Source organism: Calypte anna, chromosome 5A (assembly GCF_003957555.1).
Source record: "Calypte anna isolate BGI_N300 chromosome 5A, bCalAnn1_v1.p, whole genome shotgun sequence".
Lineage (NCBI taxonomy): Eukaryota > Metazoa > Chordata > Aves > Apodiformes > Trochilidae > Calypte > Calypte anna.
Genome location: NC_044251.1, coordinates 34,509,951 through 34,533,743, shown reverse-complemented (window position 1 = coordinate 34,533,743; position 23,793 = coordinate 34,509,951). Strand labels below are relative to the sequence as shown.

At 41.7% G+C, this 23,793-nt stretch overlaps 1 protein-coding gene across 4 annotated transcripts; it reads right to left on the bottom strand.

Moving 5' to 3' along the window:
* Positions 1-2,463: 2,463 nt before the first annotated feature.
* C5AH14orf180 (chromosome 5A C14orf180 homolog) lies at positions 2,464-20,522 on the bottom strand. Of its 4 annotated transcripts, XM_030452023.1 has the most exons (6): positions 20,381-20,522; positions 12,895-12,995; positions 12,009-12,120; positions 8,155-8,278; positions 6,285-6,311; positions 2,464-3,953 (listed from the first exon to the last, which is right to left on the bottom strand). In XM_030452023.1, exons 3-6 carry the CDS (start codon positions 12,024-12,026, stop codon positions 3,751-3,753), a joined length of 372 nt encoding a protein of 123 aa, XP_030307883.1. In that variant the 5' UTR covers positions 12,027-12,120; positions 12,895-12,995; positions 20,381-20,522; the 3' UTR covers positions 2,464-3,750. The 4 variants fall into 4 exon arrangements, with proteins under 4 accessions (XP_030307883.1, XP_030307884.1, XP_008502550.1 ...); XM_030452024.1 differs by lacking the exon at positions 12,895-12,995; XM_008504328.2 differs by lacking the exons at positions 12,009-12,120; positions 12,895-12,995; positions 20,381-20,522 and adding an exon at positions 10,657-10,793.
* Between the last annotated feature and the right edge of the window lie 3,271 nt (positions 20,523-23,793).

The following is a 23,793-nucleotide window of genomic DNA, read 5'->3' as shown; positions in this document are numbered from 1 at the left end:
CTTTTTCTAGTCACATGCTGCCAACTTTTCTGCTTATTTCAAAGTGGCAAAAGGCAGAAATGACAATTAAAATTGCTGCTGCAGGCTTCTCCTGCTCCATTAACTTGTTTCCAGACCAGCAGAGTTCAAGAGATGGAGGGAGCAGAACTAGGAGCAGTCTTTGGGGTTGTCTTTTACCAGCACTAATGCTGAGTGCATTAAAATGTTATTGTAAAAAAATCTAGTGTCATCTCACCATATCCTTTTCTATCTACTCTAATTGTTTGGGTAGGGATACTCCTCCAAGTGCAATCAGGTGTTGTTGATGTGGTGAGCCTGCCTGCAGAAAGTGTTGGCAGCTGCCCTCTGTTCCTGCTGCAGGAGTGTACTGAACACTGTCAAAACAACACTTATCCAGGAGGGGGGTGGTCTGCTGACTTCTGTTGTGCGATAATTTAATACCCATTGCATAAGTGATATTAGGTGGCACTTCTACCCTTAGACCCTGTTGCTGGCCCATTTTCACACAGACTCCTTCCACTGTCTTGTGACCCTTGCCACTGGGACATGGCTCCTGGGAAGCCTGCCTACTTGCAATCTATCTGTGTGTCAAAAATTGCTGCAATAGTCCTTCCCTCCATCACTCCCTCTTTCAGCCCTTTGAAGATAAAACGGTCGTTTCCAAGTTGGATTAAATAATTTCTTACAGCCTGTTGGCTGCAGGGCTCCTGACTTGTAAAGCTATTCCCCACACTGGCACCAGTGTGAATCCAGGTGAGCACCTCAGCCATTTGTAATCGATTGTGAGCTCCTTTTTACCTTGTTATGGGTAATTATCAGGAGTTGTACTGGAGGGAAGTATTACCCAGCATGGTTAGCAAGGCAGTTGTTACTTAACCCAATCAATTTTGTGTAACTTTAGAGCTCCTATCAGGTCTTCCAAACTCACAAAGGTGTCACACCTAGGAAAAAGCATAGAACAAGAATAAGGAAAAATTCCAGCTAGCTCACAGTAGTGAGCATAGATATGCGATGAATAAAGAACAGAAAGAAGGGGCAGATTGCATGTATGTAAGCAGGATGAATGAACTGGAAAAGAGCTTTGGTGAGAGAAGGAAATACAGCAGGTAAGTCTGTAAGTCCACAGTGAAGCTGTGCAGCAGTAATTAAACTGCAGACCATAAGTTGGGACTGCTTTATTCCTGTTCCCAGCCTTGTTACTGACCTGCTTCATTCACTTGCACATTGGTTTTCTCAGTTTCAGTTTCTTCACCTGCAAAATGTACTTTCTCAGGGATAGGATTTAGCTTATATTTATTTCAAATATTCTGGATTTGTAATGAATTTGTTTTGGCTTTCTGCAGCCTGCCACATATCTGACTATGTGCAGGACACAATTGTGACTCAGGAGGCCTTGGAAGGCCAAGGAAAATTCTCAACAGACAAGTCAAGTGCTGCTTTTGACCATGGCCAAAACCATTCCAACCAAAGGCTATGGCTGAAGCCAAGAATAGATGTTCCCCTGCTTAATTTCCCCAACAGCCCAAATGTGATAACCATTCTCACTTGCACTGATAAAGATGGGCCCCGGTGAGGAGAATGTGGCTGATTTTCAATTAAAGCAGGCATGGGGGGAAGGTTGTCCCATGCCCATCTCCTGGGAAGTTGTGTAGGGAGACAATACACATATGGATTTCACACTCCCTAATAACTCCTATATTACCTTAACCCTTTGACTTGTTTTAAAGTTACCCAAACTGGGTTGCTAAGTTCTGGAAGGACTCACCCTACTGATCTTCCTCTTGAGATGACTCTATTCTTGAGAGCTGATGCTCTGCTTTCTTGTTGCAACATGCCATGACTTGTAGTGTGGGAACCATCCCTTCAGAAAAGGCTCCTATTTTGATAGGGCTGGTTGCTACATGCTGGGATGATGTGCCAGTCCAGAGACAAAAAAGGAATGCCAGAGTTTGAACATGGACATTAAAAAATGAAAACAGAAGTTATAATGACCCCCTGTCTCCATGCATGAACCCATCCAAACCTTTTCATCAAAGATTCACCAGCACACAAGTTTAAAACCTTTTTTCTTTATTACCTAAGCAGCAAGGCTGAGATGGGGGAAGAGGGAAGTGAAGCAGTAATGAAACTTACCCTCTGAAAGGAGGCACAAAACCAATTTGCCCAAGAGCCACTGAGCTAAACACTCCTCCTTCTTCCCAGACTGGCAGCGTGCTGAGCACAATTGCTGTGGCATTTGAAATTTTAGGAGGAGCACAAGGAGGGCCACTGAAGCCATTTCTCAGCATCTCTGACTTAATTTTTTTTTTTTTTACTTGTTCTCAGTTAAATTGCTGCTCCCTCTCCCCTTGAGAGAAAGCTGCATAACATTTTTCTGTTTATCCTCGGCCTAGTGAAAGCCCTTGGGCTGGTTGGAAGAAGTTTGTTGGGGCAGAGTGAAATGGTCCTCATTTTTACTCTCTCTTTTTTTTTTTTTTTAACCCCAAACAACTGAAAATAAAGCACCATTTTTTTCTTTTTGGTGGGCAGCAATGGCAGGGGAGCTTGAGACAAGGTCTTGCAGGCATCTCTTCCATCTTCTCTGCAGTGATTTTGTTCTCTTTTTTATTTGTTTGTTTGTTTTCCTCTTCTTCAAACATCAAGTGCTTCTTGACAAGGATCTAAGGCCTAAAAAGCTGATTGTACTCATTTTGTCTAGGAAGAAAACATGGCTGAATCTCATAAGCTTGCACTTGCTTGAGTCCTCTTAGATACCCAGAGCACTGTTCCACATATATTGCATGGTCTCCAGTAAAAGGATTCCCTTCTGAGAGGTGGATGCTATGGTGGGACAGTGGAGAGACAAAGGGGCTTTGCCTCCCACACCTTCCTAACTAGCCCATGTTACCATTAATAAGGCCTTGAACACCGAGGTGTAAATGCATGAACTCTGACTGCATACCAGCAGTCTCTTAAATTTTGTAAGCTCAGCTCATGGCATTTATAGACTGAATCAAACCCAGAGGATTAAACTACTGATTTGATAATTAGCTTGGGATTCAATGCTGCTATTTATTATGTTAGGCAAATAAACTATTTACTGTTTAAATGAGCTTTCATGTTCTTTTTCACACCTGGGAGTCAAGTAAAACATTTAGAAGCAGCTTTTCCCCATGGAGGAAAAAATGCATGAAGGGAAACAAGAAAGACATTTGCTGAGATTTTACTAATAATCATTTAAGATGCATAAATATAGCAGCTTGCCAAACCTTTGGCCACCAGAGCAGCATTTGTGCAATAGCTCAGCTTTATTTCCACTTTTCCAGAATAGCTCTTAGGAGAGTTGAGGAAAAAGATGGTTTGGTATGTAGAGCTTTGACCTCCTGACTCGAGATACTTTTATTCAGAGCTGTCTGCTGCCTGCACAAATCAATGTATTTCTGTCTCTACTTCTGCTCCTTTCATCAGTTTGTAAGATCTTTGGGGGTCTAAATTCTGTTATTTTTTTTCTGTTGATGATGGATGATAGATGATGGATGATGAGCATGAGATTTGTGGGACATCTAGGTGCTACTATGACTGCCCAGTAATGTGAAAAAAAAAAACAAACCCAAACCAAAAGAAAGGAGAACAAATGGCTTCTGGACAGTGCAGAACAGGGGTGATTTTCTTGCTCTTTGAGGTGTACCCTCACGTGTTCTCTGTATGTGACTGGAGTAGACTGGGAGCTTTGTGCTGGTTAGCAGATGTCTCTCAGGCTGGGGGACATTGCTACTGCCTCACAAACCAAGTCCAACATTTCTGAGCAACATGTCTTAGCTGAAGAAAGAAGATAACAAGTTGGGATTGAAATTCCTCCAGGACTTTGATGTCTTGCTTCATGCTGGTGTAGTAGAGACTTACAGCCAGGATCAGCACTGCACAAAACGAGAGCCAAAGGAACAGAGGCAGTCCTGATGGTGACCTGTCATCTGCTGAGCAGTGATGAGAAGAAAAATAAAGCATTGTTTTAGTGTCATCTTAAACATTTCCAAAAATTCATCCCCTGCTGATGCTTTTGTTCAACATTTCTGGGAACAGCAGGGCACACAGGGCTCCGGTCTGAGAACTTGTGTAGGCATCAGGTAAGTGATAGGGAATCAGACCTCCAAAAGGAGGGTGGTGACTATAAATGACATCTAATGGAGCACTTAGAGAGTTTAATTATATACAGTAAGAGCAGGATTACCATACCTAATACATGATCTCAAGTTGCCCTCCAGCAATTAATTTTTATACCTTTAAGCTAAATGTTATGTTAAATACTAGGACAATATTAAGCTATCTTGTCTAATTATTTAATGCTCACAAATGCTTTATGAAAGAGAGAAGGTCTAGATTTCTATTCTTTCTCTGGTAACTTAGCTTGTTTAGGAATCCTGCTAATTACAGTAAGAATTGAGATGTGACTCCATTAACTGAGAGACATTTTTAGAAAGCTGTGGCAGGTTTAAAGTCTTCCTAAGTGCTAGGTGTGCTGATTATGTTGGAACATCCTCAGCACTTGCCTTTAAAGTGTAGCTCAAGGATGTTTAAACTGCTGTAGATCAGGCACAGTACACATGTGGAAATCAGTGGGGTACATATAGCTGGCTAACATGCCCCATGTGGACCCATCCATGAGCCTTGGGAGCCATTGTGATTCAGATGTGGCTGCTGTGTGTGACTGCATGGCCATTGCATAATCAGTATTATTTTATAAGGCACTTTGAATATTAAACATGCAGCAAAAAGCCTGATTCATGCCTGAATGAAAACGTGGACTGTGCAGCTATTTTCTGCCATATGCACATAATCAGTAAGAATATAAAAACAAGGTGTGTATTATTATGGGTAAAGGGCCAACATTAGCTGCAACATATTTGAATTAGCTTCTACTATGAGCCCTGGAATACACAGCAGTCAATTAAACTGTCATCCAGATGTACAGAGAGGAAGGTAAAAGTCATAAAAGCAAGCAAGAAACACATAATAATGTATCAAAAAGTGTATGGGGAAAAGGTAAAATATTAATAGGCAGTCATTTTATAGCTAACCAGAAACCAAATCAATGTCCCATAATAGATCTGAGTGACTTATTTGCAGAAAATAATTTATTCATTTGAATTTATCCCTTCTTTCTGTTTACAAATTATCCATGAGCATTTTTCTAAATTTGTTTATTTTGCATTATTCTATGAATGGTTTATATAAAGGTATTTAGCCAGTGAATTATATGCCACTTTCTGCTTTTGCAGAAATTTGTGATTTGAAAGTTGATATTTCCCTTGTGTGATCTTCCACACCACAAGATACAGGTCTTGACTGGGTGACCTTTCAAAGTATGGGATCTGGCTAATAAGCCTACCTGGTAATAGTGAAATTCTCTGTAAAAGCTAAACAGCTTTATGAAGTGCTTAGAACTGTTTCCAGTCTTGCAGAAGTTACTTTCCATGTGAAATTTCTTGGTGATCCAAGGAAAATTGGCTTTTCCTTATGTCCTTTGAATCAGGGAGTATGTTCAGTCCAGAAACATTATAAAAATAATGAGGAAGAATAACACCACCCACCACCTGTCTCCTTTTCCACCTTTCCTTCCTATGGTACCATATTCCTTGCCCAATAACAGCCTCAGCTAATGCTGCCATTGGCACGAGTATACAACTCCTTTCCCTGGGCAACAGAAGCAGCTGGGGTCCATGGGGACATTTGCTTCCTTTTAGCCTCCCAGTGCCAGGGCTCTGTGTGCATGTGTACACGCAAGTGTCTGTGTATCCCTCTCCCCTCACTGCACTGCAAAGAGCAGGGGCTGAATGTTGGCCAGGGCCTCAAACAGCCTTGCAAACCAAAAGAGAAAAAAACCCCAGATTATTTTTATTACTTCTACCCTGCTGCCAGCACATAAATGAATTGTCTTTCCCCCCCACGTCTAAGTCAGCAGGTAGAAGTATTGTTTTGCTTGAGGTGCTTTCCCTGCATATCTTAGCGAAAAACCTGTGCCTATTCTATTGCCATAAAATATATTAATTATATTTAAATTAAAAATAGCTTCAGGGCTTTCATTTTTCTTCCCGCTATTTGTCTTATGAGATGTCTTGTTTAAAATACTGCACCAGGCCTCCTCAACACCTTGTGCTTCACATGCTGAGAAGCAAAAGAAACCACTGACACTATCAAATGCTTTGTATTCGGAGGATATATCAGCACAGAACATCCCAGCAGCAGCAAAGCAAACTCAGGTTAGTGCCATGGATGGCTCACAGTTGTAATGTGAAGCTCCAACTTACCTACTATGTAGTCACAGCAGGAAATGGCTAGGAAAAAAAAAAAGGAAAATATTCTTACATGCCTGGGAAGGCTTCTTTGCAGCAGATGAATGAAAAAGCAAACACCAGGTGGTGTCTCTGAAATTGCCTGTCTCCTTATAGTCTCTGGGCTCCCTCTTACACCCCTTTTTTCTATAAAGAATTATGCCAGATGATCTCCAACCACTCCCTGCAAGCAATGCAGATGTGGGAGCACTTCGGAAAAATAAGAAAAAAATACTGTTTGGGGTACTTCAGAGACAGAGATTGTTGCTGTAACAGGGAGGTCAGGAGTGAGGTCTCAGAAAAGAGACCTCCAAATTCCACACTGTATCTAGGAGGAAAAGGAGATAGATCAGCAGGATGAGAGAGAAATGAAAGTGAAGAAGGCAAAGCCCACTATTAGATGCAATTACCATCTAACAATACCCTGAAACTGCCTCCCCTTGGCAGCTGGGATCCAGACACAATCCAGGATGAAAAATCCAGAGAATGGAAAAATTTCTGTGGTGCCAACGACCTTCAGCCAGCCAATCTCTACATTAATAATGTTGGATGGCCAAACAGCAAATTCGCTAAATCACAAGCGGTTTGCAACACAGAATACTAACTATGGGCTGGGATATTTGTCATATCTTCAGAGAAAAGAGACAGAGTCTACTCCATTCCTGCAGCTCCCTAGAGCTGGATCGTGGCTGTGCTGAATTCAGAGCTGGTGAGTTATGAACCAGGTCCCCTGAGCTGGACTGACTGCATCATTATCTAATGTGGGAGCATGGACTTTGGCAGGGAGCTGAAAGAAGTGTTACATCTCATCAAAATCCTGCTCCTGAGCAGTCAGATGAGCTTTGAAGAATGTAGGGCTGACTCACTGAGTCTTTCCAGGAGTTCAGTTTTGATGGGAAAGCCCAGGCCGTGTCAACAACCTCATCAAGAAACAGCTTTTCACTCCTGCTTTAGGAGTCACCAGAAACAAAGCACTGCAAAACCAGTGCAAGGTCTGTGTACAAACACAGTAGTGGATGCCAAGCATTGTTTTTAGAAGCTGAGTAGCAGTCCAAACAGGTGGCTGACATAGAAATTTTTCCATTCTGTCAACTGTGTTTTTACTGACTGATGTATCAAACATACAACTTTAGTTTCCTACCAATAAATACAATTTTTCTTTAGTTTGGTAATTTGTAAATTACCAAATTTAATTCTGTAAATTCAGAATGAAGCAATACTTATTTGGTTATCAACTGTATATATTGTGTAAAAGTGCAGACTGGGTCCTTTTTCTAGACCTCTGTTAAAGGTTGACCTACCTGCAAACTGTTGTTTTGGCTCATGTATGAAAGACCAGAGGTTATGCTATCTGGATCATTATGTTATCTGGGTGCCTTTTTTTGGCAGAAATGGTTACATCCTAGCTGCTTTTAACCCACATGGGCCAGCCAGGCTCAGACTTTTGTTATTGTATCCTTGGCATGCATGCTGCTCAGACACAGGAAAGGTTTACATCCTGATTTCCCAGAATGACATAAGCATGTTTAGATTGGTCAGAGATCTTTTACTAGAATAGACCTGGGACTCAGCCAAACCCCTGTGGGGGTTGACTCAGGAGTTCACCTCAAGAACAGCCCTGAGACTGCTCTAACTTGACACCAGAGCTTTTCTCTTCTCAGGGGAGGCAGGAAAATGGATCAGACAATATTCTGTGGAGCACAGAGCAAAAATTATATGGCTGCTGCTCTGTGCTGAGATCAAAATAATAAATGCATTATCAAAGGAGGAAGCTGATGTGGGCAGACAGGGTGAACAGTAACAAGCTAGAAAGGTCATACCAAAAGCCTTACTGGCTTGAGCCTACCATGTTCAATGACTTCTGGCTCACGGAATCGAACCCTTCTCCATTGTTTTCGCTTTTCTCCCACCACTGGGTCCACAGGTGGCCTTTTCCTCAGTATTGAAGGAGGATAGATACTGTCATCTCTCTGAAGGGTTGATCAAAACACAGAACACATGGCTATTCAAACTGGAGTAATGCATCTGGGTAAAGCTTTGAGCTTTTGTCACGATGTTAAAATGTCCCTCAAAGGACATTGTTTGTATCTGGATTGACATCTCTAGTAAGAGCACTTTAATATTTATAGCAAGATAATACTGATGCTCCTTCATTTTTATGGATCTTCAGTACTTTAAAGATGTCTTCTTAAGAAAAAGGTTGCTCAAATTAACACACAGCAGAGTGTTCAGAAAGAATTTTTCTAAACTACAGTGAACAGTTACTGAAGGTGGCTGCTCAGCAGCCCTGGGATAGATGGGCATAATATGATATGAAATAAATGATCCATGTCATTGGGAGGGCCTTAGAAATGTTCTGAGCTAAGCAGATCCTTTCTGAATGCAGAGTTGCCATTTTGACAACTGAATATATGCATCAGTCTTGGGCTTGGACATTGTCCTGATGGGTATGAGAAGGCAATTTGTTTGCACTTTGATATCGCAATTATGTTGTTGCTCTGGTTTTTGCTTGGAAGCCACACTCAGTCTTTGCTAATGGAATCCTATTGTTGTGGATTCTGCTCACTAACAAGAAACACAGCTGCAATAATGACAAAATGTCCCTCTTTTGCATAGGAATGGTCCCACTGTCAACTCCTCAATGTGAATCCAAAGCATCTTGGTTCAGAGACACCCACGGAAAGCAAAGAGCACATGGAAATTTTTCTGCTTTTCAAAGACCTAGGTGGGTGGCAGAGACTTGACATTTTATTTTCACTTTAACACTGAAGTCATCTTCTCTATCCTTTCTCCCCCTTCTCTCTATTCCTCTGCTAAGTAAAAGGATGACCATTTCTTGGATGGTCAGTTTCTCCTTCTTTTCCCTGTCCCTTCTCCTTTTTTTTCCCCTCACCTGGGGTCTCCCCACACAGAGATTTCACACTACTTCCTCCATGTTTTTCTTCCTGCTTTAACTTTTCTGTTCCTCTACGTCTGGAACTTTTTTCCATTTTTAAACTCAAATACCCTTTCTCTACAGCTTTTAACTTTGGATGCTTCCTCACACTCACCATTTCCCACACCCACTCCCTGGGTTGCAGGGGCAGGATTAATTCCCATTAATTATAGTCTGGGGATGTCTGACCCCAAAGTACAGTGAATAAGTAGATTATCTGTGCTTCATACTCTGGATAAGCTCAGAAAGTCACATAACATAGCCAACAGGAACTTTCATGGAGCGAGGAACGTTTTCAGCTTTGATACACTCTCCTGTGGGATTTACAAACCAGATCGTGTCTTAATTTATCATTGAAAAGAATGTGTTCTCTGAGCCTGGGGATACAGGCATCCACACCACCTCTCTCTCACAACCAGGCACAGTGTGTTTTAGAGTTCTGAGATTTTATACAGCAGTTCAGAAGCTGGAATACCCATCCAGGGTATAGGAAACCTGGATTCAATTTCTTCTTGAGTCCAAAGGGGCCTATAGGGGATGAACCCACATCTCTTATGTGCATGCCCTCATCATCAGAGCTATGGTACACACATGGGAGCAGGGAATCTCAGTCTCTGTCACTGAAGTCATCTTGTTTGGCCTCAAATAATTAAATATTCATTGAGCTAAGGAAAGAAAGAATGACTTTACAGACTGGTGTTTGGGTGCTCCCTTGAGGGTGGGAGAAGTCTGCCCCTATTCTTGCTCCTATTAATACTTAATGGGATATGCTTAAATATTCATTGGAGTAGTCACTGGGAACAGGGGCTCTCATCTACCAGGTGAGTACCCTAATCACTCTGTTACAGCCATACACACACTTTGTGGCATAATGAATATTTAATTATTCTGTGTAAAATGAAACAACTTTAGGGAGACACAGAAGATGTCCAGCTCAGACTAGCAGTGGTTATAGCTTTAGCTGGGAGGGCTCCTCATGTGGCACAGCTAAGGAAACTGAACCTTATATTGGCAGAGATTTATAACTGAGTGCAGCTCTTGTACATATAAGCTGTTGCAAAGAACTAGCAGTTATATCACATCAGAAGAGAAAAGCATTAGACAAGTAGCTGGTTGAGTAGTGCCTGGCCATGGCAGACCTTAAAAATTAAGTGGGATTTACAATATTTACTAGGTTTTAACAAATTAACAAATCAAAGATACACAGTGTCAAAACCAAAACAAATCAAACTAAAAAAAGATGAAGATGCATTTTCCCCTCAGACAGAAACTCAGTGCTAACATATGGTGAACAGAGCTTGAAACCTATCAAAGTCTTACCTGGAGAATTACATGCCCTTAAAAACAACCCATTTGTGAAAAAATCCAAACTTTGGACACAAGGACTCTATTGCCCCTCAAGAAATTACTTACCATCAGCTCCTTTGCACTAGGATCAGAAGGTGGGGCTGGACATACTTGGGACATATATTCTGTATGCCAACATGAAGCTTTAGTTGGAAAACCACTTGCTTAAGAAAATGGGAAGGAGCATGGGGAAAGTGTCTGGAGATCCCTCTCCTGCCAGGACGGAGCAGGCAGTGCCACTGAGCAGATGGGAGCAGCAGCAAGTGGCAGAGGACTGGAAAGAAGAGTTCCTGCCCTTCATACCAATGTTGGCTTGGAAAGGATGACGTTGGCTGAAATGGACTTGGTAGCCAAAAATAGCACATGGTGATAACGGGGATTGTGGTGCTGGAAAGCAACTGGGAAGGGACTGAATGGAGCAAATCACAAACACCTACATGTTTATATATATGTGAGAGTGAAGCCAAGGCTGTTCTTTTTATAAAGATTGCTGTGTGCCTGTGATCATGTTGATCTCCCTTCCAGAAGCCATTCCCAATCTCAAGAATCTTTCAAGTGGGATTGCTTTTAAACCTTCTTCCATTCAAAATATGTGGGTAATGGCAGCAGGAAATAATATAGATGTAGTGGGATCATATATATCTCCCTCCAGTACAGTAATGGCCTCGCTTTATATGTTTTACAAATTAGATCCATTATTATAGTAATAAAGTGGGATTTTAACATTAGACATTTCTACAGATATTATAATAAGCTTACTGATAGGAAGAGAGGTGATTTACTGTTCAAGAGGCTTTAACAGCCTCTTGTCAAATGCTGAAGGCTGGTCATCATCAAATATACAATTTCCAGTCAGAAATACCTGCTGTGACTGCTGAAATATGGTGGTTTACTGTCTTTACAAGCACAAGCTTGAGGTTTTTTTGGTTGTTCTTTTCTTGGAACTATTTATTTGCTGTGACAGGCCTAAAATACTCCAGGTTTGTGTTATTTTCCAGGTGGTTGGGTGGATTCTCCCATGGCATGCTCAGACTGGGCCCATTTTGCACCTACCCTGTAGAGTAAGGGTTGCAAGATGCTTACACCAGCACTAGGATCTGGAGAGCACAGCAGCTCTGTGGGCTTCACTATTTTAATCATCCTTTCAGGGATTTAGGGAGTGGGAAGGTTTGGGATGCTTCTCCAGAACAAATTGGGCCAGCCCAGAAGGGAAGACATCCACAGCTGATGTGGGGTCAGCTGGGGCTTCATTGTCCTCCTACTACTCATGTGCAGGGCTTGCCAGGGCTGCCATCCTCAAGCCCTTCCCTTTCCAGAGGTGAAAGCTGTGTCAACATGGAGAAGAACACATTTTTGCAGACTGTCACTCTTTACTGAATGCATCATATCTAGAAGCCACCTGGAGAGAGTTACCTTACCTTTTTTTTCTTGTACATTGGGGTGATGGAAGGTTTTTCCTCATGCTGCAACCAGCTCACAGCTGCAGGGCTTGTTCTGAAACTCTCTCAAAAATCCCCTCTCTGGTGTCTCCTGCAAGTGTTTTACAGAAGTTATTTTGGGATATCTAACATGAGCTTTTAATGGGGAAAACCCACTATTCAAAACTTTGCTTTTAGTAGATCCTAGACAGAAAGGTGAAAAGCATTTCAAGCTGGGGTCCCAAGGTTTTCCCCTGGATTCTCCTGGCTCCCATTGTGATGATCTCTTGCTGATCATTCATAAAGGAAGGATTTCACCTGCCTACTTTGGCCAGCAAACTGGTGGAGCTGGGAAGAGGGAAATTAAACTCTAGTCTTCATCTAGCTTTCACTTTCTTTGTGTGAGTTTCCTCATTTACTTTTACAAGTGTCATCCAGCAAGACACATAAGGAAATCTGGAGCCTCTGATTCCTGCAGAGAGCAGCAGTGAGCGTAAGCTTTTAAACCTGAATGAAAAACTTGTTCCTGTTTTTTTCATTGAGTCTGGTTATATTGAAAAAAAGGTGTCACTTTTTAAACAGGTGTCATTTAAAATTTTAAACAAATCATCAGAAATCTCTTGGTATTTTATTTAAAATCCTTGAAGAAAAGTTGTTGCTGTCAAGAAATGGACATTATTGAGACAACATTTATTATTTTTTATGCCACAAACCATTCCTTTTGAGTTCTAGATTCTCCTGAAATATGAAGAATTTTTCTGTTCATTTCACTAGAAATAACTAGGCAGCTTATGACCATTTCATATTGCCATTCTCACTTCTATCCTGAAATGTGGTAATTGTATTCATAGTAAGGGTTGTAAATGCTTCAATAATTAGTGGTTACCTGGGCACTAAAGTTCCAGTGGATGAAGATGTCAGTAGTTCAAATCTCAAAAAAGGGAGAGATCCATCCTTAATAAGTGCTTTTGATTGCAGTTTAACAACCTAAAATTGGATATGCATTAGGAATAAAACACAGTTTAGTGCCTGAAGAGAAGGATTCCAGGAAAATAACTTCACTAGCCTCTGAAATCACTGGTAATAAATAATAGTTGCAATAGTCAGATAATTTCTGCTTTGGAAGATGGAAGAATTTCCTTTAACATTGCCCTTCTTTACAAAGCCATTTTTCATTTAAGCTTTGATCTCATTTCATGCAACATATGTCAGAAGCAAAGCTGGACAAAGAACTCATAAATGAATTATTTAGCTGATGCGTGTCACCTCTATTTCTTTCAGCTAATTGTTCACAAATAGATAGTGACTTTTGTGAACATATTCATTATTCAGATTTATTCAGTGGATAATTGCTGGGAGTAATTCTTTGTCTGTAGATTGCTTGGAAGCATTTCACTGTGAACATTTAATAGTAAAAATCTATCCAGGCTTTCAATACAAGACAAACTGAAAATATCTGTAAGCAGTGATGTGGTAGTTAAGCACAAATAATGTACTGAAATCTTAATGAGCACCACCAGTATTTTCAGGAAAAATCCCACTACTTCCAGTGATACATATGAGGGAAAGCAAAGAAATCTCAATCCCCTTAGCGCTGACTTTGAATGGCTCACATTGCATATACAAATAAGTTTTTGCAAGAAAAGGGTTGCTTGAGTGTTTGCTCAGCAGAAAAACAAAGCAAACATGAACAAAACATGATTGACTCCCAGTGAATAAACAGTCCACACAAAGGAACTAATAGCACAGCCAGTATTTTCCTGCAATACCCCAATGGAAGATGTCTAGGAAATAAACATAACATGATAAAAAAATTTTATGCTCAGAAGATAGCTGTGTAAACATATGAATTCTTTTTCCATTTCCTTCTGCAGGAATAAGTATTTTAGACAAGCAAAGTACTTTGTAAATTATGCCTTTGTGGGGATTTGTCTGGCCTGGTTCAATTATTTTGAAACCTAGCAATTTTCTCATATCATTGAATCTGGTTTTATTGCAAATAGGGTCATAGAAATAGTCACTCATTGTGATAATGGACTTAGTTTATCTTAACTATTAACACTTCCCGTAGGTTTACACACACATATAAATTCAATATTTATAGATATGCACAGTTCATATATATTAATAATGAAGTAACTTTATCTCCAACAATCTGAAAACAAAATCACGTAATACCATACAGTGTGGGGTGCAGTGGTAACTGGAAGCAGCATATCAGGATAACAGAACAGAAAAGGAATAAATAAATCAGAAGGGAGTCTTCCATATCTTCTTCAACTTCCAGGGTGTCAATTGAGCCTTTGTTCAATATTCCACCTTTCGTGCTTCTGTATGCTCTTGATTAATAATGTAGAGGCACGCCTTTTGGCAGCAAGGTAAGCTTTGTGTTTGCCAAGAGTGATTTTCCACCAGTGAGGGAACACATCAGGAAATAAAAAGGCAAATTGCTCCGCAGACAATAATTAGCTGTGTGCCTTCTTCCATTTTCTGCCTCTTGGGAAACAGATTTACTGAAGAAAGGTTTGGGACTCCCATGAGGTGTCACACAGCACCATCTCTGTTCCTCAGTCATCCGGGAAGGAAAGCACTGAATAAATCCCAACCTCAAAGACCATCTCTTTGGATTGTGCATTTCCATGTGTATTCCATGCCCAGAGGGTTTGAAATTAATCTCTCATCTGATGGTCTCTCCAAAATGGGGTGTTTTTGTTGAGTTGGGAAAAACAAAGATTAATAACAAAGCATACTGGAGACAGAGCAATGAATGGGAAGATGTTCTGGTAGTACTTAGCTTTGTGTAGCCAGCTAGGCCCAAAACAATCAGTTTTCTTTTCTATATATTTGTTAATACCTGTGGTGCCCAGAGACCTATGTCCTCAGGTATGTTGGCTCCCACAGAATGTTCGTCCCACTGTGACCAGGACAAAGCTTAACATCGACAGCCCCTGTGGTGATCCATGGTGGACCCACAAGGTTATTCTCCCAGTGAGACCTTCTCTTTGGCCTTTATAGATTACTGCACTGCACTGGAAGTTTTCAGGATCACACAGACTTATCAGCTCCATTTTGAAGCAGGTAGGCAGACCTGGAGCCATCCATTCAGGAACTGCAGGCCTGGATTGCTGCTGTTTGCAAAAATCTCACCTGCAGTCTTCTGACCCAGCACAACAGAATCCATTGCCAAAGGAAAAGCCCTTTATTTGTGGATATAGAGCACCTGAGTGATGATCATCTTGCTGAAGCTGAGGCACCAGTTTCAAATCCACAGTGTGAAGAGGTTTGTACTGGTTTAGAAATGAGTTCTTCTCTAAGGCACAGACCTAAGCACTGAGCAGAATGCGTGGCAGGATTTTGCATTGTGGTAAGAATATCCCCACTGCAGGACAGAGTGATTTCTGCTGTACTGAGACTTCCTGGAGATAATTTAACTCTGTTGAGGAACTTGGTCTCAATTCATCCCTGGCACAAATCCATTGCCTTATAAAAGCCATGGATCCATCTCCATTTCTTAAAATTGCCTCTCTTATTCATGAATCTTTCCAAGTAAATGTTACAAATAACCACAGAGTACTTGTGGTGATACATAGTAAACACAGAGAGAATTTCTGGGCTGCTGAAATGAACTTTCTAAATAATTACAGAATGACTCCACATCCATTTCATAATTAGACTCCTGAGATTACAGCCAAGCTATCATTATTGATTCAGCATGCATTTTTATTTCGGAAATGTCCCATAAGCCATAAGGTTTATTCCACCTGAGATTTTCTAATTCATTTTGTTCATCCTGCTACTGGGATCTAAAATGTAAAGTATGTATTGATTGAATAAGAGTTACCAAGTAACCAAATGCTACTATCTGCTGTTGGCTCACTCTTGTCTGTTGATGTGGGATATAGGAGATGAACAGGGCTGGAGTGAGTGAGGTCATTCTGAGTCAGCTTTTATCACTCACTCATTGTATTTTAGGAACCAAAAATAGTGGAACTGGAGTCTCTGCTTAAAGCATCCAGGCTGCTGCTGATGGTAGAGCTGCTACCAACCATGAGATGAATGAGAAGGATGAATCTATTTTCAGCAAGAGGATGTCTGAGCTAGCACAAAGCAGAAAGGGAGGCAAGAAAAGCATGAAATAAAAAAATCTCAGAAAGAGCCAAAACAGAATTATCTTCAGGAACTGCATTTTAGCCGTAATCACTTTGTGCTCTCTGTTGTGTTGGCTGGGGCTTTCTGTAATGATTCCTCATTTCCCCAGGTGAATTTTGACCTGAGAAGAATTCAGGCTGGGATGACTGCAGGACAAAGCCCAAAAAAAAAAGGGATTAGGATTCTTGTCTAAATCCCATATATCAAAAGGCTCTTGTTGACTTCTGTGAGCCACTACTCTATCCTTAATGGATTATAGAAACCTGGTAGCTACTAATGCCAAACTGGTACTGAGAAGGGTAGCAAGGGGGAACTATGGGAATGGGAAGGGAAGATGCTAAAGGAATCATAAAGTACCTAGATGCAGGCATTGTTGCATAAAATGATTTGAAGGCATTGATATAAATACTAACTGTATGCAGTGTCACCTTGGAAGGGGATTGGATTAGATTAATGGCATGAAAGAAGAACAGAAAAATAGAGAAGAGCAGATTGAAGTGTGAGAAAAACCCAAATGAGTCAAATATGCATGGATTAGAAAGAGTTTGGACAGCAATACTGGATGATGAACAATATAAAAAGCAGGCCTCAAACCCTGCTGTCATTGTCAGCCACCTTCTATTAATGCTAAGTCTGTTAATCCTGATATTTGTTCTGGATTTAATTTCTTGTAATTAGTAGGTAAGTCTCTTTCCTCCACCTCTCCAAGCCCTGGAGGTTTGTGTTTACAGAGTAAAACAAGTAGGTTTAACAAAGAGTAATCGGTACAATTTCCCAAACTGGCCAGCTGCTTCTGGAGCCTTCATTCAATTGCATCTTAATTTATACTGAGGCGAGGAAATAAACCAAGGGAAAATTCAGGCAGCACATCAAACAAAGCTTGTGGATATCAGGATATACAGATAAGTCATGTTGAAAGCCAATTATGCTTTGCACAGGCAAGCTGAAGATTTAAGTTATGTTTTTGTTTCAAATCAAAGCATCCTTTGACATGGCTGCGGGAGTGCTGGAGGGACCTGCTTACTCCAGGGCAATTTGTGTCTTACAGGGGCGCAGTGGGGAAAAGGATGAGCTTGTGCTGGAAAGTGGTTAACCGATGTCCCGCTCTGATCCCTGGCAAATTTGGATCAGATCCTTAAAATGCAATGCCCATAGGATAAAGCTGGTTACTAGCTGCCTGGTAACAGTCACAGCCCCCTCTCTTTTGTCCTCTTATCTCTCCTTCATTTTTATTGGAAATTTGTTTCAGGACTAGGAAACCTCTCAGCTTAAATTAATATGTTGGTTAGAATCATCTCTCTTTCAACAAATGTGCTGTTTCTGATGTTGAGTGTTTTCATCATCAGCATGTTTTTCATCATCAGAAATGTATGAGCCTTTCAATCAGTATCCTCAATGAAACAATGAAAATTACATTGCCTTTTCTTTTAAAGACAGAAAAATGCGAAGGCAAGGAATAAACTTCACAGGGCAGCTATGGTGAATTAATAACCTCTGAAGGGAGCAGAATTGACACTGGGCTCTTGATCTATTGTATGATTCTGGCTACTTGGCTGCTTCCTGACAGAGGGAAAACTTCTGAGTACAGAGAACTGGTTCAGTGTCCTGCATTCTCTCATCCATGCATTATACCTGCTCTAGGAAGCATTTATGGGAGAAGTATTAAGACTAGTGTGCTCTTATGCTCTCTGTTTAGTATTAGCAGTGTCAGCATTTCTCTGTGTATTGGAGAGCTGGGAAAAATCAGATCCCTTTTTGGACCATAATGGACCAAAAACCTCTTTCCATCTCTAAAGTGAGGACTATGGAAAGGTGACACCACCACCCCTCCTTCCCAGAAGAATACCTCTCCTGCTTCTATGACTAACTTGAGGCTGTATAAATGAAACACATTTGCCTGACACTTCTGGTTCAGGCAAAATTTATCACTTGCTGATATTCCAGAGTTGGGAAATAATTTAAACTTCTTTGAAGATATGTATCTCGTAGTCCAAAACGTTATTAAACAACACATGGTATAGGACATTTTTGCGGAAAAGTTGTCTTCTGTTTGACTAACATATTTTCTTTACAAGTCTTTTGTTGTGCAATATTTCCAAAAGAAAATAAAAGGACATTTGTTTGTTCCCCAGCTAGTGGCATGCCACTGGCTTCAGTGAAGAGTTCTGCATGCGAAACCCAGACAGGATTTCACCTCTGCTGTGCACATCTATGGTACAGATGGATCTCCATTAAGTGAGAAAAACTTAAATTTCTTAGGGCACTTTGCGCCAAGCTGTCTCTCTACAACAAGTTTCTTGTCTGATTAGAGCAATAATTTATGTTTTCCTCTGGTTAAAGTAACACTACTGTGGGCGGCATTAGCTGACTGAGGTTGGCACTATTCTCTCTTGAGCTATTGCTCTTCTGTCTTCTGACAAAAGGCCAAGTAATTTCCTTCATCGCTTTGCCACTGCCTTGTCTGCTATCCACAACAGGTGAATTTTCAGCATTTCAGCACTCTCAATTCACTCACACACATCTTAATCTTCTGACTAATATATTCCACCCACAGTACATGAGTAAAAAAGGATCTCTCTGCTTCATACTTCCCTCTCTTTGAATTAATTTTCCTCACATCCACCTATCTCTGTACAATGACATCTGGCTCATGTTTCAAAGCCCAGTGACCACTCCCCACCTGCTCCTCCAGCCTGGGTTCCTTCAGGCTGTGCTGGGTGTCTTGACTTGGCATTTGTTGTGGTGGCAGCAACCACAGACCTGGCTGCAGATTGCTACCAGAGAGTGATGGGTCTGTTTCAGATGGGTGGTTATATAGAGAAAGACATGCTTTCTTGAAGGCTGCAAATTTTCCTGGAGTGCAAAACATGACCCTTGGCTAATGCATGCACAAAAAGCACATCTGAGATGAGGAGAGGATTTCCTCAGACTAACTCACAGGAAGGTGAATCCTAGAGCCACCAGTCCATCATGTCTTGCAGAAGAATCTGGTGTGAACTGGCATCAGTGTTGGATAAGGAGACTAAGTGCCAGGCTAATCAAAGCTGGTGGGATTGGGTGGCCCTGATACACTATCAGCTCCATGCTCCCCACTGCTATTTCAGAAAGAAAACCCACAGCTCCTTGCAGTTACCAGAGACCAAACACCCAGGAGGCAGCAAAGTGGCAACGCATCCTTTTTTCTGCTGATGTGCAGCATAAATAAGAAATATAGAGGAGGCAGGGAAAGGGAATTTGGAGAATTTGGAGCAGGTAGCACTGGTGGCTGTCACCTTTGCTTGTCAATTCAGAGCTGTGCTTTGGGGCAGCAGGCAGAGGTGGAAATGAACATTGCCCTGCAGAGGAGAAGCTAGCACTTAGAGTACCAAGTGCCCTCAGTCCTTTGAGCAACCTGCTTACACAGGAATCTTTTACAAAGCCAAGACTGGAGATGTCTTGGGGATGAATCCCCCTGAATTTTGGCTCTTCCTGAGTAGCTCTGGCCCTAGGCATGTGCAACCAAACTCCTCCTGTCTGAAATATTTTCTTTATTTGCTCCCTGAAAAAGGAAAGTAGCTGCTCCAGGACGCATATATAGACCTTGTAAATTTTTCAAAACCTTTTATTGCCAAACATTCCTGTCTGACCCATTCACTCTAGGTGTTTTATATGAGAAAACTGGAGGTTAATTCCTGAGCTTGGGAATGTCATTAGGAAGGGAACATATAGCTTAAGAAGAACACACAAGTTTAAGAAGTTCAGACTTCCTTTTGGAAGGTAGAATAGGTTGTTTGGGACCTGAAATGTTGTCCATTTAATTTTCAACATAAATGGCAAAAACAGGCTCTAGAGCAACAGGTTGTCATATTGTTTTCATTTTGATTGTACTATAAAAATACTCTGAGAGATTTTGTTGCAGCTCATAATAATGGTTATTATTGATCCTAGATAATATGCTCATTTTTGTAAGTCTTGTTGTAAGTCCATGGCTGTATAAAACCTAGAAATACTGGTAAAGGGACTGTTCCTTCCCTGAAGACTGTATAAACTAAAAAAGTAATGCTGTTTTACACCAGACTAAGGATTTGGCCCACAATTTCCAGAGAAGCTGAATATAGAGTATAAGGGAAAAGAAGCCAAGAAGTCACAGCATTTTTACAGAAGCAGGATAATCAGTTTTATGACAGAGGCTCTCTCCACACTGGCCTATGCAGGCAAGAACACAAACCATTTTTTAGACGTACCTGTTGGTCATGAAGAAAAACGTTGACAGCATCTCATACTGACATGTCTAGCTTGGGAGGCCTGCTCAGAAAAATCCTTCATCAGAGCAGCAGTTGTCTCCTTCACCTGAGCAAATTCCTTTAAAGCTGTCAAAGATGCTGTAATCAGACTAGGTCATCAAAACCAGTCCTCCTGAGGACTGGAAATAAGATCCAGAGATGAGCATTCAGCTACATGGGCAAGGTCTAAAACACTAAAGTTTCCATTGAAATTAAATGAAAGGACTGTAATTGCTGTGAAATAAAAGCAAAGCAATCATTGGGAGAGCCTGAAAGCTTTCAAACTACCTCCTGAAATGATGCTGGCTGTAAAGCAGGGATCTATGTACTGCATAACAGAATCTGATAGCAGAGCAAAGCTTTTACTGAGAAACAACTTAAGTAACTGCTGGAGCATTTCCCTGTGTGGCTCCTGGAGCTAAGGCAAATTTTAATTGAGATTTTTCTACACAGTTGAGTAGTTTTATTACCCAGTTAAATAAAAGAGGTTAATAAAGTAGTAAAAATGGATTCTTTGTCTTCTGGATTTCAAAACATGAAACTGTGGTCAATATGTTTGATAATTTGTAAATAGAGTGGAACAAAGCACTGCAGGGATAGTGACCAGTGAGAAGGGGCTGCTGTGCATTTGCACCCTCTCTTACTTGGGCTTGCATCTGCAGTTTTGCATTTTCCATAAATCATTTGTCAGCAAAGAAGAGAAAATGGACTGTTCTGCTCCAGTGCAATGTTTACTGCTGGTACTGGAGTTACAGCCAGGATAAATTTGACCCGGATTTGACTAAACTCAGTCTGGGATAAAAATAAAGGGTATCCATGGATTTGATTTGAGCTTCATTTACAGCACACTGTTTGCAGTGTCTCTGTTTTTAGGGGATTGATATCTGCTTGAGAAGTAGAGGTACAGCAAATAGATTCAAATGTGTCCTTAATGGTTCTCTGGTGCTTTGGCGTTACACCAGCTCTTTCCCATTGCTTAAATTTAATTAAACAATTAATAAAATCTAAATAAAAAAAGAAATCACAGTGCATGATGTGAATGTTTGCATAACTAGAGAAAAAAAAAATAAACACCCTCTGTCCTAGGCAGGCATAGCTAGGGGGAACCCCTTACAGCTGGCCCGGAGGAATGGACAGTGCTCCAGCTGCTGTGGGAAAATAAAGGTAATATTTTCCACTGAGCTTTGGAGCAGAGGTTGCTGAAGCACAGGAGAGGTGGAGGTATGTGGTGGAGGCATGAGGGTCTCTAAAACAGTTTGGCAGACACTGTAGCAGTAAAGCATGGGGACAGATGGGGCAGAAAAGAGCAGGCAGCAATTTCAGGAGGGTATCATTAGAAATAATGAGGAATCCACTTGCAATTTCTGATTTCTGTGTTCATCAAAGTCTCCAAGAGCATTTCACAGAATTGGCTCTGTGCTGCTTTTCCCAACTGTAGAGAAAGGGAAACTGAGGCAACAGGTTGCAAAGTGACTCACCCAAGGCCATTCAGCAAGCCATTAGCAGAACTGAGTGCTGGGATCAAGTAACTGCTCATCATCCCACCTGCCAAAAAATCCCCAGTTGGGGGATCAGCACAGCTGAGGTGCATCAAACAGAATCTTCTTCAGGCTGCATAGCTCACGGCTATCCCAGGAGAGCATGCTAAGGATAACCAGAGCAAAAAACTGCAGGAAATGCTGCTATAAATTCTGTAACACTGAAGGGCAGCCCCATCAAAGTTTTGTAGTGAGGCAAAGCAGAGCATGGAGCAGGTAGCATAGAGAAATATTGCAGTGTATGGAAAGCTGTGTACTTGCCTGAACCCTCTCGAAGAGCAGCACCCACCAAAGGCACTGTGCTGGAGTGAGCTGCAGGGCTTCCTCAGCTGTTTATCCTGGAGAAGGATATTTAACAGCCCAGTTAACTGGCTGAAGCTCAGCTGAGAAACCACAGTGCCAAAAGCACAGGAGACGGAGCCATTGTAATAAGCACGAGGCTGCCTTGATTTTTTTTTTTTCTGTGTCTAATTATATATATGTTCTGAGTTCCTGGGGCTCAATTATAACCTTAAAGTTGCTTTTCCTTCCTCAGAGGCCTTGTCCCTGAGTTAAGCAACCAAGAACAAAACAAGTGTCTTTACTCCGTGGGTCCTGTGCCACATTATTTTCTTATCAAATCTGGCAGCTTCCAGCCTTCCCAACACTATAATTAGAGCATCTTGCAGCCATCAAAATAGCCCTGACCCTCGCCACAGTGCTGACCTGCCTGCTTTGCAGCTCTCATCTGTCACGCTCGACAGCTCCTCACCCACTCAAAGCCAGCGCATGGAGGGGATGGGGGTTTGCATTTCAGCTGTCTATGCCTGGCTCGCAGCCTGGGTCCAAACATCACCCCTGCCCCTGCATACCCTGCCCCTGTGTTATGGGAAGCTGCCTGTGCTCCAGTTTGCTCCTGGAATGGGGGAGATGGATGAAATGGGGAGGTGGAGGAAGAAGGGGCTTTAGTCTGACGTTACTTTACCCAGGCTGTTTCTTGAATTAGTGCATGAGACTTGGCTCTTCTCTCAGAATTTCATTTGGGTTTGGTATATACTAACATGCCAGCAGACTGGTTGACTGTACAGAATGCTGAATTAGGGAGAGATGGGAACTCCACATACATTAACACAGCCTACTTTCCTTTTGTGCTGTTTGTTTGTGCTTGTACCTTAAGAACTCCCTCTCTGAGAACTGGGGAGCCCCTGGCACCTCCCGGGCACCCCACAAGGCCTGGGAGAAGAGGAAGGAACAGAGGTTTTCCCTGCCAAACAAGGACTGCAGTGCTGTAGGTAGATGGGCTAAATTTGCCCTCAGTCTGCTCTGAACAGTTAGGGGGAGTCAAACTGCTCTCAGCATTTTGCTGCATTTTATTGAGGGGAATTTATTCTCCTTAGTAAATGAGGTGAACAAGCAGCTAGAGGAGGTGTAGGCAGTCCCAGACAGCTGTTGTCCATTCCTAAGAGCTCTAGAACAAATGAGTAACATCCTGACAGGCTTTCTCCAGAGAGCCATGGTAACTACCTTAGGTCAAATATCTGAGTTTTATGTGGCTGAGAAGACACATGGACTGGGTCCCCTCCTGGGTCAGATTGGGTTGACCTCAAAAGCCAGTGTCTGTGGCTTCATTGCTGGGTTCATATAAGGCTTAGTTGCCTTGGTACCCAGGGGTTGGCTACTCTGCTGCACAGGCAGGGGAACTGGGCATGGGACAGGACTTCTGATTTATTCCCCACTCTATTTATCACACATTGACTAGTGTGCTCCAAGTGCAGCATCCTCTTCCTCCCCCCTCCCTCTCCTCCTTCCCATGCTCACCAGCCTAAGCTGGAAAAGCTGCAAAAGGTCCTGTCACCC

Coding starts and splice junctions, on each gene's coding strand:
- C5AH14orf180 (XM_008504328.2), bottom strand. CDS start 10,710: ATGTCCCAAGTATGTCCAGCCCCACCTTCTGATCCTAGTGCAAAGGAG. Junction 6,312..8,154: donor GCCAGAAGTCATTGAACATG/GTAGGCTCAAGC, acceptor TTTTTTTCCTAG/CCATTTCCTGCTGTGACTAC. Junction 3,954..6,284: donor CTGCTGTGACTACATAGTAG/GTAAGTTGGAGC, acceptor ATCACTGCTCAG/CAGATGACAGGTCACCATCA.